Below are 15002 nucleotides of genomic sequence, written 5' to 3'. Positions count from 1 at the left end.
ATTAATTAAAATTAAAAACTTCTACTCTGAAAAAGACACTTTCAAGAGAATGAGAAGACGATCCACAGACTGGGTGAAATATTCGCAAAAGACATATCTGGTAAAGGACTATTATCCAAAATATATAAAGATCTCTTAAAACTCAACAACGAGAAAATGAGTAATTCAATTGAGACCTAAACAGACACCATACCAAAGAAGATACACAGATGGTTATCAAACATATAAAAAATGTTCCACATCATGTGTCGTTAGGGAAATTCAAATGAAAACAACAATGAGATATCACTGCACAGCTATTAGAATGACCAAATCAGAACACTGACAACACCAAATGCTGATAAAGACGTGGAGCAACAGGAATTCTCCTTCATTGCTGGTGAGAATGCAAAATGACAAAGTCACTTTGGAAGACAGTTTGACAATTTCTCACAAAACTAAACATACTCTTACCATATGATCCAGCAATCATGTTCCTTGGTGTTTATGCAAATAAGATGAAAATTTATGTTCACACAAAAACCTTCACAGACGTTTTAGCAGCTTTATTCATAGTCACCAAAACGTGGAAGCAACCAAGTTGTCCTTCGACATGTAAGTGAACAAGTAAACTGTGGTACATCTAGACTATAAAATATGATTCAGTGCTAAAAAGAAATGAGCTATCAAGCATTGAAAAGATACGGAAGAACATTAAATGCATATTACTACATGAAAAAAAGCCAAGGTGAAAAATCAATTATACTGCATGATTCCAACTAAATGACATTTTAGAAAAGGCAAAAATATGGAGACAGTAAAAAGATCAGTAGTTGCTAAGGGCTAGAGGGAGAGAAGGATGAACAGGTGAAGCACACGGGATTTTTAGGGCAGTAAAACTATTCTATATGATACTATATAACAGTGGGTACATGTCATTACACATTCGTCAAAACCTGTAGAATGTATAACATTGAGTGAACCCTAATGTAAACTATGGACTTGGGCGATAATGATATGTCAATACAGATGCTCCTCCACTTATGATGGAGCTATACCCCGATAAGCCAATTGTAAATTGAGAGTATCATATGTCAAAAATGCATTTAATACATCTAACCTACCGGTCATCATAGCTTAGCCTAGCCTACCTTAAATGTGCTAACACATACGTTAGCCTACAGTTGGCAAGATCATCTAACACAAAGCCTGCTTTATAATAAAACATTGAACATCTCATGTAATTAATTGCGTGCTGTACTGAAAGTGAAAAAAGAGAATGATTATATAGGTACTTGAAGTATGGTTTCTACTGAACATGGATCATTCACAATATCATAAAGAAAAATTTTAAGATGAACCATCGTAAGTTGGGGACCATTGTATAAGCTTATAAATTGTAGTAAATGTTATGTTCTAGCAGTGGGTAGATGGTGGGAGAGGCTATGTGCGTATGGGAGCAGGGGATTAATGAGAACGGTCTTTACTCTCTGATCAATTATGTTGTGAATGTAAAACTTCTAAAAAAATAAAATCTATTTGAATGGAAAAAGCAGAAAAAAGAAAATATCTTTCTAAAGTTTATGATTACTGTGCCATTTACAGATGAGGACAATGTGGGTTAGTGAGGCTAAATAACTTGCCCAAATTCACCCATTTGGTAACTGGAGGAACTGGGATTCAAATATGACTAGTCTGGCTTAAGACATTGAAGTAACAAAATGTTTAAGAAAGGCAGACACAACAAAACAAATTAAGGCTCAGAAACCTGTGTAGTATTTGCAAAAGCTACACAGCTTGTAAGATGCGAGTCAGCATCAGAATCCAATTAGTCTGGCTCCTGGGCCTGCACCTCCAACCCCTTTCCAATAACACTACAGGTGCACCTAGACACAGTCACACATGCAGACACAAAAGCTCAGCGATATCAGAGGCCATTACCTCTCCTTCCAGGTAGGTCCACATAAGCATAAACACAGATATGCACAAGAGTACACATATGTACATCAAATACATACATATGCTTAAACATATATGCATACATATGTGCATGCACACATCACCCTTACTGCTACATGGCCCTAATTCCCTTCCCAGGTGTAAGAAGCTACATCTCTGGAGCCCAGTTTTCCCACAGAGCTCAGTGAGGGCATCAGTGATGTTCCCCCCCAACCCCGCCCCTGCAATTCCCTGGGAAGACCACAGGACCAATCCTCACAGGGCTCTGGCATGCAGAGAGGACAGGCACCTGTGTCTCCCTTTTTATTACAATTCCCACCATAGATAAGGAAGAACTATCACATTTCTGAGGCTCGATCTGTACTTCAAGAAGCCTCCTTCAGAGATTCAGAGCCTGATCTTAACCCCATGGCAGATCCCGAAGTCTTTTTAGGCCCCTGAATCTCCTTTGTCAAGCCCACAGGTAGGCACACTGAGGGGACTTGATAATGGGAACTGTGGAGTCAATATCTTCTGGTGATCTTCTTCCCTTTTCTTTATCCTGTTTTTCTCTCCTCCATCTCAAAAGCCAGGAAACACAGTCTTTCTCTATATTTTTTCCTCTCTCTCTTTTTGTCAAATATCAAACATTTGAAATACCTACTTTGTTCAAGACACTTTCTCCTGTCCTCAAAGGGCACAGCCAACATTCTGCAACTCAAGAGCCACAGAGTTATCACCTCCAGGAAACCAGGTCAACAGAGGAACAAGTGAACAAGATAGTTAGGGCAATGCAGAGGCTGAGAGCACACACTCTGGGAATGTAATCCACCACCCTCTGGCTGTGTGTTCTTAGGCAAGTCACTTCAGTTCTGTACCTCATTTGTGTTATCTGTGAAATGGAGTTGTTGTAAAGACTAAATGACTTAGTGTATGTCAAGTTTGTCGAGCAGTACCTAGCAATAACAGAAAGGCAAACTTCCACTCTTGATGTGGAAGAATTTCCTAACCCAGATGTGTTCCACCCAAGGACCGGGCCCCTCCAAATATTGTGAGCTCCTTGTCTCTAGAATCACGGAAATTGAACAGTCGCTTTCCTAGGACGCTAAAATGATGAAGGTGAAAGGCAGAGGGGTCTATAACCTCATGACATCTGAGCAAAATTCTCTGAGAATCCACAGCCCCTTCCTTAGGACTCGGGATACTTAATCTGTAATAGCTGTATTAGCAGTTGCACTTATAAATACTGACTGATCACAGGTACGGGAGGCACCAGGAAGAACTAATAGCTTGAGAGTTTAATTCATTGAATTATTGAGAGAGAGAAGCAGAGGCAGGCATCCAGAAAACCAGTGATTCCCAGGAGAAGAAAGACAGAGACAAAAGTGGGGCAGAAGCTAGCTGAGGACAACCTGAGCTGGATGAACTGGGTTCAATTATTGATCTGAGGGACCTACAGTGCCCAGAAGAACTTTCAACCTAAACTAAGTAGGAAATAAGAAATTAGGCTGAGATACCACCTTCTCTGAAGCAAGAGACATGAGGTAAACCTCTAATTTGACAAAGAAGACATTTCAGAGAACTGAAAAGAGAAGAAGCCAGCCTAGAAAGGACCTGCAGAATCCCCAAGTGGAACATATCTCTGCAGGGGGCCTATGCACCCAACACTGCCAATCTGCTTGCCTTACTGCTGGAAGAGAAAAGATAGTAAGCAAGAAGAGGCTGGAATCCCAAAACGTGGACCCAGAAGACATCTAGAGATCTTAAGGTCAGGTGTTGATGTTGCAAAATCAGAGGGCTGTTGTTTATTCAAGATCTGACAAAGCTGTAGTCCTAAGTCATAGCCTGTCATCTCTGAAGGCAAGAAACAGAGGAGAACACATGGCTTTGTGGATTGGGAGGCAGAAATGCGTGTAGGAAGGAAGGAAATCAAAAGGATCCCAATATGTAGGAGCAAAGGATAGGGTGGAAGGAGTGGGTCAGCAAGGAGGCTGAAGGCACTTGGCAATAAGACGGCCTCTGTTGACAGAGGACACACCAGCTTAGTTCTCTACTGCACATGTACAGTTTGGGGAAGAGGTGTGACAGAGCAGTTTAAAACACATAATTTACAGTCAGTGTGCCCAGGTTTGAACCCTAGATACACCACTCACCAGCTCTGTGACTCTCTGAACTTCAGTCTCCTTTGTTGTAAAGGGCAAAATAATGGTACTTCAAACGTAGTGTAATTGTGAGGATTAAATGAAACAAGTGGTAAGCACAGACTCTGTCTAATAAATGTTAGCTGCATTTTTCCAGTTTAGTCAATTCTCTACTGTCCTTGCTCATTCAGGGGAGTAGATGCATGGACAACAAGTAGCTTTCCACCAGGGTACTGCTCACCCAGCATCCCAATTTGGGAAGTGCATTGTGTGCTGACAATGTGTACTCCCTGGTTTCATTTGGGCTGTCAGTGTGTACTCCCTGGTTTCATTGGGCCAAGAGAAGGACCCTGCATAAGTGATGAGTAAACAAGAAAAGGAAAAACAACCTCAGATGACAAATGTTCATAATGTAAAAATTTTAATAGAGAAAGTTTAGAAGTATAGAAATAATCCACATTTCCTGTCTGTCAAGGAAGGGAGTAAATACCTTTTAAAGTGAAATGATGTGACTTAGAAGGCTTAGAAAGACTCCCAGTCTCTCCTGGTCCTTCCCAATCACCACCTGATGGCAAGACCCATCATTAAAATGTCATTTCTCTAGCTTATTGTATGAGCGGTTATGCTAATCGCTTGCAGTAGAGTTTGCCAAACACTCACTCAACTGTCATTTGACAGCTCCTAGGCAGGGTAGAAAGTGGCACACACACAAACATACATGTGTGCACCATCATCTATTTGGAAGTGAAATGACTTGCCCGAGGCATGAGGAAAATACATGATGCTGTCAAATCCAGCTAAATGGGAAGGAGCTAAGTTACTGCCCCTGAGAAAAATCTCATAAATTTGGAAAATTCCAAGTTCAAGCCAAGGGTGATGAGATAGCCCTTTACCACCAGGACAAACTGTGTCCCAGGGGTGAAGCTAAAAGATACAGAGAAGGAAATGTGGAACGAACCCAAAGAGTTAAATAAGTACATTGCCGAAGAGTGAGATGAAAGTGATGTGTCTCATGTTGCTAATATCTATTGACATTTTCAAGATTTATAAACTCCATTTTAGCATTCCATATCTCAAGATCTATTCTACACTGTAAAAATTATCTCATGGGTGAGAAATATGTATATATAGACAAAAAATATCCATTGTAACATTCTTGGGGTAGCGGAAGCATAATGAACCATTTAACCTCATTCCTATATGTAGCGTATATAGATCTATGCAGAGAAAAAGATCTTTAAAATATGCACAAAATTCCAGTGGAATTATAGGAAATTTAACCTTTTAAATTACGAAATGAATATAAATAAACACACCTTTTTTTTTTTTTTTTTTTTGAGATGGAGTCTCTGTCTGTCGCCCAGACTGGAGTGCAGTGGCGTGATCTCGGCTCACTGCAAGCTCCGCCTCCCAGGTTCAAGCCATTCTCCTGCCTCAGCCTCCCGAGTAGCTGGGACTACAGGCGCCCACCACAACGCCCAACTAAGTTTTTGTATTTTTAGTAGAGACGGGGTTTCACCGTGTTAGCCAGGATGGTCTTGATCTCCTCACCTCATGATCCGCCCGCCTCGGCCTCCCAAAGTGCTGGGATTACAGGCGTAAACCACCGCACCCAGCCAAACACACCTTTGTTTTTAAATACAGACAATACAATATAAAGTTAAGTATGAAAATTCAGAAGGTAACCACATTACACATAAACACTTTTTAAGGACTCTTTCCACACCACAACAAACACATTAAAAAAATACTTTTCTTTACAGAAATGAGATTATTCTTTTTTTATTATTATTCTTTAAGTCCTAGAATGTGCAGGTTTGTTATGTAGGTATACATGTGCCATGGTGGTTTCCTTACCCATCAAACTGTCATCTAGGTTTTAAGCCTGGCATGCATTACATATTTGTCCTAATGCTCTCCCTCCCCTTGCCCTCCACTCCCCGACAGCCCTGGTGTGTGATGTTCCCCTCCCTGTGTCCATGTGTTCTCTTTGTTCAACTCAAAAATGGGATTATTCTTTAGGCATTGTTCTCTACCTTGTTTTTGTCACATAACAAAATGTCTATGACATTTTGTGTTGTCTGTGCTATCAGACTGCCTGAATTCAAATTCCAGCTCTACCACTTTACTCCCTGCGGGATCTGGTAAATTACTTAATTTTGCTACACTCCAAATTTGTATCTGTAAGTTGTAATTATAATGATGTCTATGTCATAGGATTTGGAGAAAATAAAATGATAAAAGCTTTGCAAAGCACTGAGCTCAGTGTGTAGCATATATCAGGTGTTAATAAATATTGGCTAACATTACCCATCTTATTTCTTTAGACACTGCATGATGTTGAGTAATAAAAATATACTATAAACTATTTAATAAATCATCTATTTGTGAATACTCTGTTTCCTCTGTGGTTGTTTTGTTTGTTATGTTGTATTATGTTTAGTTTGCTATTGTAAGCAACATCACAATAAAATGTGTGTACATATATTTTGATATACAAATATTACTATTTTTAAAGGATAGCTTTTCATAAGTAAAATTATTGGACAAAGAAGTGCAGATTTTCAGTTCTGATGGAGACTACCAAAGGGTCAACACTGATTTACTCTCTTACTGCTAGTATACATGAGGGTCTAATTCCCTTTGTATAATGTCAAAAAAATTTGCATAAAACTGATGAGTGAGAATTGAATTTCAGTCCACATTTTCTGATTATCAATTATGCTGATCATCTTGTCATACATTTTATTTGGTAACTGTGTTGCAGATATTTTCATTGAGTCAATAGTTTCTATTTTAGCTTTGCCTATGATCTCTTTTGGTATAATTTTCAAATTTTTAAGTGGGTTATTTTGTCATTCTTGCTCTTCATTTCATTTCTTGCTTGGAATGACGTTTCCATCCTGAGACTGTAAAAATGTGCTCCTTTAGTTTTGACTCAAACTTACTTTGTAGTTTGAATTTTTAACTGTTAGGTTGTTCATTTATCTGGGTTTTATTTCTATGTGTGGGTTAGATAGATAGAAATCTAGCCTTATACTTTCCAAGTGTTCAACCAATTGTCACAAATATCATTAATATTCCATTCTTTCTTTGATGCTATTAAGTTTTACTATATATTAAGTTGCAGATAAATTACTGTCTGTATATATCTACCTATATATATGTATGCATAAATGCAGATCTACAAAATTCTTTATGGTGGTCCATTGATTTGTTTTTCTCTGTTTGTGCCATTATCTTGTTTTTCACTATTATGTAATTTGATTGGGGTTAGAAAAGTTCCCTGAAATTGTTCTAATTTTTTTCAAAATTATTTTGTCTGTTCTTAGCCATTTATTCATCTAGGTGAATTTTAGAAAAACTTTCACAAGTTTCATTAAAAATTCCCCTGGGGTCTTATTAGAGGTGCTTTGAATTTTATTAATTTGAGAAGAATTAACATTTTTAAAATATTGATATGAATATAATATCTGTTTATTTAGATCTTCATTTTGTGTTCTGTTACAATTTCTTCAGATAAATCTTACTCATTTATTTTTATTGCTCACGTTTACTCCTAAGTATTTTTTAGACTTTCTTACCACTGTCAATTGAAATGTTTTCCAAATTACATTTTTCTAATATAAGTATTAATATTTGTATATTTAATTTTATCTGGTTAGTTTGGTAAAGTCTTCATAGATTTTAAATTTTTTCAGATGATTATCTCGGATTTTCTAGGTGGACAGTTTCATCATTTCTAATGTTTATGTCTTTTAATTCTTACTTTTTCACTGATTGAGACCACTATATCAACAGTATAGCTTAATAGTGGTAACAGGAGCCATCCTTTTCTGCTCTTTTCATGATATTGGTAGAATAAGACTCTTAATGATCAAAGTTTTATAATCATGTAATATTTGAATGTTTAGAAAAAGGATGTTATAATTTTATAATCAGAAAAGTTAACATATTTTAAAAACTAATCACAGTAACATAGGCTATTCCTGGTAGTACTCCTATTTTGAGTGACATCTTTGGACCAAACGCTTAAAATTAAAGTATCCACATCATATTAACCAAACAGAAAGGTTTAAACAGACATTAAGCAGGTTTTGCTCTGAAGACTTAAGGAAGGCTCATCTGAATTCTGTGGACAATAAGGAGCACTGATTAATTCTGATGTTCATTATTGTACTATCTCAACTATCACCACCACCTCCAGAACTATGAGCAGGAGAGGACCCTGAATGAAAGGGTGTCATTCATGGAGATACCCTGAATGAAAGTATCCTCATTCAAGGTGGGACCCAGAAACCACTTCCTCTGGAACAAAAAAAAAAAGAAGCTAAGAAGTTGGTCAAGAGACAACCTAAAAAGAATCTTCAGAAAGGGAAATGAGAAGAACTCAGGCAAATTAGGCCACTTAGAAGTTCCGAAGAACACATGGAAAAATCTTTATCTTTCATTTGTATAAGTCTATGGGGTGCAAATACAGTTTTGTTACATGAATACATTGTGCAGCGGTCAAGTTAGGGTCTTTAGGGTATCTACCATGCAAATAACATACATTATACCCATCAGACAATTTATCATCATTCATTCCCCTTTTACTCCTGACCCCCACTTCTTCTGAGTCTCTATTATCCATCATTCTACTCACAATGATCCTATGTACACATTTGTGGCACCCACTTATGAGTGAGAACATGTGATATTAGTGTTTTCTGATTTTATTTTTTTTATTTGTATATTTGTATTTTTGTGCCTGGCTTGTTTCACTCAGAATAATGACCTCCAGTTCCATCCATAGTGCTACAAATGACACGATTTCATTATTTATCATGGCTAAACAGTATTCCATTGTGTGTGTGTGTGTATGTACATGTATATGTACACACACCACTTCTTTTATTCATTCATCCATTGATGGACACTTAGGTTGATCTTTGCTATTGTGAACAGTGCTGCAATAAACATATAAGTGCAGGTATCCCTTTGATATATTGATTTATTTCTTTCCGTATTCTGTTCCATTGATCTGTGTGTCTGTTTTTATACAGCACCATGCTATTTTGGTTGCTATAGCCTTGTAATATATTTTGAAGTCAGGTAATGTGATGCCTCCAGCTTTGTTCTTTTTTCTTAAAATTGCTTTGGCTATTCTGGCTCTTTTGGTTCCATACGAATTTTAGAATCGCTTTTTTCTAATATTGTGGAAAATGATATTTCTATGTTGATAGGGATTATGTTCAGTATGTAGATTGCTTTGGGCAGTATGGTCATTTTAACTATATTAATTCTCCCGATCCGTGAGCATGGAATGGAAAATTGAAAATCTTCAGTTTCTAGTTTAGGAGGCAGCCTGGATAATTTTAACTGTTCCCTTGTTGGATTTTTACTACCTGTTTCTCCATGGTTTCTTAAAGTAAATATTTTTAAAAACTGTAACACAGTGAAACCCTGTCTCTACTAAAAATACAAAAAAATTAGCCAGGCGTGGTGGCGGACGCCTGTAGTCCCAGCTACTCGGGAGGCTGAGGCAGGAAAATGGCGTGAACCCGAGAGGCGGAGCTTGCAGTGAGCTGAGATCACGCCGCTGCACTCCAGTCTGGGCGACAGACCGAGACTCCATCTCAAAGAAAAAAAAAAAACAACCATAACAAAGGGCTATGAGCTATTTTTACAGGCTTAAGCTTATGAAAGAAGCTGTCTTGGTCAAACTGCCTTTTACATCTCTCCCACTGCTTCTCCAAACCCTATCCAGGAAGTCCAGAGACATGGAGATAAAGAACTACAGCAGCATCACCTCAGGCTTCATCCTCCTGGGCCTCTCTTCCAACCCTCAGCTGCAGAAACCTCTCTTTGCCATCTTCCTCATCATGTACCTGCTCACTGCGGTGGGGAATGTGCTCATCATCCTGGCCATCTACTCTGACCCCAGGCTCCACACCCCTATGTACTTTTTTCTCAGCAACTTGTCTTTCATGGATATCTGCTTCACAACAGTCATAGTGCCTAAGATGCTGGTGAATTTTCTATCAGAGACAAAGGTTATCTCCTATGTGGGCTGCCTGGTCCAGATGTACTTCTTTATGGCATTTGGGAACACTGACAGCTACCTGCTGGCCTCTATGGCCATCGACCGGCTGGTGGCCATCTGCAACCCCTTACACTATGATGTGGTTATGAAACCATGGCATTGCCTACTCATGCTAATGGGTTCTTGCAGCATCTCCCACCTACATTCCCTGTTCCGCGTGCTACTTATGTCTCGCTTGTCTTTCTGTGCCTCTCACGTCATTAAGCACTTTTTCTGTGACACCCAGCCTGTGCTAAAGCTCTCCTGCTCTGACACATCCTCCAGCCAGATGGTGGTGATGACTGAGACCTTAGCTGTCATCGTGACCCCCTTCCTGTGTATCATCTTCTCCTACCTGCAAATCATCGTCACTGTGCTCAGAATCCCCTCTGCAGCCGGGAAGTGGAAGGCCTTCTCTACCTGTGGCTCCCACCTCACTGTAGTAGCCCTTTTCTATGGGAGTGTTATTTATGTCTATTTTAGGCCCCTGTCCATGTACTCAGTGGTTAGGGACCGGGTAGCCACAGTTATGTACACAGTAGTGACACCCATGCTGAACCCTTTCATCTACAGCCTGAGGAACAAAGATATGAAGAAGGGTTTGAAGAAATTACGGGACAGAATTTACCGGTAAAAGGAACAAAATGTTGGTGTGTCATAATTAAGACCTGATTGAAGAGATTATCAGGTTATTCTTCCTTAGTAACTATTTTCCACGTGGCACTCAAAGAGGTCATGAAAAGTGGTGTTGGATACCAATAAGAGAATTGACCTAGGAGCAAAACAATTGGTTTCTATGCATGATCTTAACCAAATACATATTCAGTCTCAGGCTAGGTACTGTTAGGAATCCAGATTTCAGGAAAAGGTTTCAGGTTTTGAAAGCTGAGTATTGCCTCCTCAATAGATTGGCAATCATATAGAAAAATAAAGCTATCTCCAAATAACTTGTCTATAAGCCTGACAATGGCTAGCAGTCAAGGAGTTTAAATCCTGTTAGTTTTTTGTTTGGCGGCGGGGGGTTGTTCTTGTGTGTGCATGGCTTTTTTTTTTTAGAAACATAATCTCACTGTGTTGCTCAGGCTGGAGTACAATGGTGCGATTATAGCTCACTGCAGCCTCTAACTCCTGTGCTCAAGTGATTCTCCTGCCTTAGCCTCCCAAGTAGCTGGGACTACAGGAACATGCCACCACACTCGACTTTTTTTTTTCTTTGTAGAGACAAGGTCATGTTATCTCACCCTGGTAGGTCTTGAACTCCTGGCTTCAAGGGATCCTCCTGCCTCAGCCTCCCAAAGTGCTGGGATTACAGGGGTGAGCCATCACGACTTATAAAACTCATTAGTTTTAAGAAGAAGAAACTACATGGGTTTGATAGGTCATTGGGTAAGACTTCTTGAAGGAATGGCATCTTGAAGGATGGACTGAATTTTGAAAGAGGAAGTTTCAAAAGATGAAGAAATGGGCAAAGCATTTCAAATAGTGAAAACCACCCAAGCATGTGGAGACAATAAGCACTGCAATGTGTTTGAGGGACAATGAAAAGCTGAGGCTTCATCAGTTTGAGAGAAAGGAGAATACGGCTGGAAAGATAGAAGAATCTACAAAACGCATTTATTCTCCCCACCAACACTTAAGTTTCATGACAGTGTGAAGGCTCAGTACCCAATTTCTTTTCCCTTCCCTCTTAATTCTTCCCTTCTGCATACATCCAGCATCCTCACCAAGCTGCATTTTCTATCCTAGAGAAAGCTAATGTATCAGTTAGGAAAAAGCTCAGTTGTGCTATGGAAACAATCAACCTCAAAGTCTTAGGACCTTAAAACCAAAGGTTTATTTCTCATTCACATTGTAGGTCCACCGTAGAAAAGTGTAAGTGTGCTACTTATTTTCAACATGCAGAGACCCAAGATCATGGAGCAGTCACCACTGAAAACATTAATCATCACTCTGCCAGAAGCTGAGAAAGGCTCTTGGAGGTTTCACACTGGCAGTTAAAAACTCTGGCCCAGAAGTGACCCTCACCTCTTATGACCATAACTTATTGTCTAAAACACCTCTCATGACCCCACCCAAACACAAGGCAGCCAGGAAGCACAATCCAACTATGTCCCTCTAAGATTTTAGAAAGCCAGAAGTATTTGATAAACAGCATTCATTACTACTACCCAACTATATTAACACACAAACACATCGGTGTGAATTAGTTGCTTCATCAGTTCTCCTGGATTGTGTTATTGTCAATAACAATAGTAATGTAAGACTTACACACTCTCTGGGATTTTTCTGCTTCAATTATTTCATCAAGTTCCCATAACCATCAGCTTTTCTAGGTCACAAGCTTGTGTGGCAGGACCTGACGCTGAATACAAGTTTTTTGGCCTTAAAGATTTAGTAAGAGGTGAATGGTGTCCAAGGAAATACAGGGACGCCTAGGTTCCGACATCAAGGTCCCTGCTAGTGCTTTCACTACGTGCTCCTAATTATAAGGGAGTAACCAGAAAGCCAGGAAAGAAACCCAAAGCAATAACCTTCGTGTTTGTACAGGCACACCTGGTTTTCACCACTATCTCTCACTGATCATTTGGTTTGTGGGATGCTGGCTAGAAGATATGTACCATTTCCACTTACTCAATTTATGTGCCATAGTTTTCTCAAGCTCAACCAAGTTCAATTAGCTACTTCAGAATGTTAGGAATATCTATATTAAATAAATCTATTCATAAATTATATGTATATTACATATACATTAAATAAGTAAATTCATTAATTATGCCACCATTAACTTATAAATCCAATGAAGTTCTTTAGTCCTGAGAACACTAACTTACTTTTTTAACTTATTTTAAATTCCAGGATACATGTGCAGAGCGTGTAGGTTTGTTACATAGGTAAACGTGTGCCATGGTGGTTTCCTGCACCTATCAACCCATCACCTAGGTATTAAGCTCCACATGCATTAGCTATTTATCCTGATGCTCTCCCTCCCCACTCCCACCCAGACCCCAGTGTCGGTTGTTCCCCTCCCTGTGTCCATGTTTTCTCATTGTTCAGCTCCCACTTATAAGTGAGAATATGCAGAGTTTGGTTTTCTATTCCTGTGTTAGTTTGCTGAGGATAATAGATTCCAGCTCCATCCATGTCCCTGCAAAGGACACGATCTTGTTCCTTTTTATAGCTTCATAGTATTCCATGGTGTATATGTACCACATTTTCTTTATCCAGTGTATCACTGATAGACATTTGGGTTGATACCATGTCTTTGCTATTGTGAATAGTGCTGCAATGAACATATGTGTGCATGTATCTTTATAATAGAATAATTTATATTCCTTTGGGTATATACCCAGTAATGGGACTGCTGGGTTGAATGGTATTTCTGGTTCTAGGTCTTTGAGGAATTGCCACACTATCTTCCACAATAGTTGAACTAATTTAGATTCCCACCAACAGTATAAAAGTGTTCCTATTTCTCCAGTCTCACCAGCATCTGTTGTTTCTTGACTTTTTAATAATCACCATTTTGACTGTCATGAGATGGTATCTCATGGTGGTTATGATTTGCATTTCTCTAATGCCTGTGATATTGAGCTTTCTTTCATATGTTTGTTGGCCGCATAAATGTCTTCTTCTGAGAAGTGTCTGTTTATGTCTTTTGCCCACTTTTTAATGGGGTTATTTTTTTCTTGTAAATTGTTTAAGTTCCTTGTAGATTCTGGATATTTGACCTTTGTCAGATGGATATTTCTGATCTCACATTGCCATCAGCCCCAGACTTCTTTTTCTCAACAAATGCATGGCAAAAAAAAATCATAAAAGATCTTTTGTGAATAATCCTAGAGATATTACCAAAAGTGTAAAGAAAAGGAAATTCTAGATAACAATTAACCACGAGAGTGCACTTTGGGATGAAAGAGTTCATACTCTAGCCCTCAGGTAAGTCCTAAACTTCTCAGTCAGAGCTGGAGTGTTTTCTCTGTCAAAATATGAAGCTACTTCCCACAAGACATCCCGTCACTCTTCAGAAGGAATGAACTGCCGTGAGCAAGGAGTATCTATAAAGTGTAGTAAGATTTTTGCTGTCCAATCAAGAAAGTCCAGAAGTCAACCTAGAAAGTCACTAATAAGCATGAGTAAGAGGAAATAAATAGATTATGAAGGTAGATATAATCACAGGGAGGGATTTCAACAGGCCTCTGGACATCTTGCCACACTGTCTCAAATGCTGCTACATAGTCCTTGAGAGTAGACAAGGAATCTCCTTGTCAGTTCCTTGTTTCAACCATATAGGTACCCAGAAGGGGCTGGCTGAATACAATAGAGAAATAATACCATAGGTCTCTCATTTGTTGACAAAACACAAAAAGTTTAAAAAATATATTGGGTTTTTCCAATGTAAGCTTATTACATATATACAAATATTTGTGATTTAGCTCAATACTGAAAAGGGGAATTCAGTTCACTGAACATATTTTACCTGTTTATCAGAGTAAGTGATGACAACTAGGAAGGGTGTGTAGCATGAGACCCAAGAAAAAAGTAGGGAAGAGGGCAGAGTATTTCTGGCATTGAAGAATCTAATAGAGAAAACATTATCAAAGAGGAATTAAAAGGAGTAGTCATAGAATTCAAGAGAAGAGTAAATTTGAAAAGGCAGGAGCCATTAACTGGTATCCAAATATGATGAGAGTTTAACAAAATAAGGCTGAAGATTGTCCACTGGCTTTAGTGACATGGTGGCCATTCATGACTTTGGTGAATGTGCAATGGAGAAATGGAAAATGGAAAACGAGCCAGATTGTGGTGTGTTAAGGAATGAGTGGAGGTGAGACTATGGAGAGAATGATTATAATCTGTGTCAATGTCATTCCATTGTCTTA

The 15002-nt window shown here is 38.8% G+C and overlaps 1 protein-coding gene across 1 annotated transcript; it reads left to right on the top strand.

Moving 5' to 3' along the window:
• The first annotated feature begins 2330 nt into the window (after positions 1-2330).
• LOC100968816 (olfactory receptor 1L4) lies at positions 2331-10756 on the top strand. The gene is made up of 2 exons (XM_003833132.4): positions 2331-2401; positions 9808-10756. The coding sequence occupies exon 2, from the start codon at positions 9821-9823 to the stop codon at positions 10754-10756; it is 936 nt and encodes a 311-aa protein (XP_003833180.4). The 5' UTR covers positions 2331-2401; positions 9808-9820.
• Positions 10757-15002: the final 4246 nt, after the last annotated feature.

This window comes from Pan paniscus, chromosome 11 (assembly GCF_029289425.2).
Source record: "Pan paniscus chromosome 11, NHGRI_mPanPan1-v2.0_pri, whole genome shotgun sequence".
NCBI lineage: Eukaryota > Metazoa > Chordata > Mammalia > Primates > Hominidae > Pan > Pan paniscus.
Note: the sequence above shows the minus strand (reverse complement) of the source record. Positions and strands in the feature narration are given on the sequence as shown.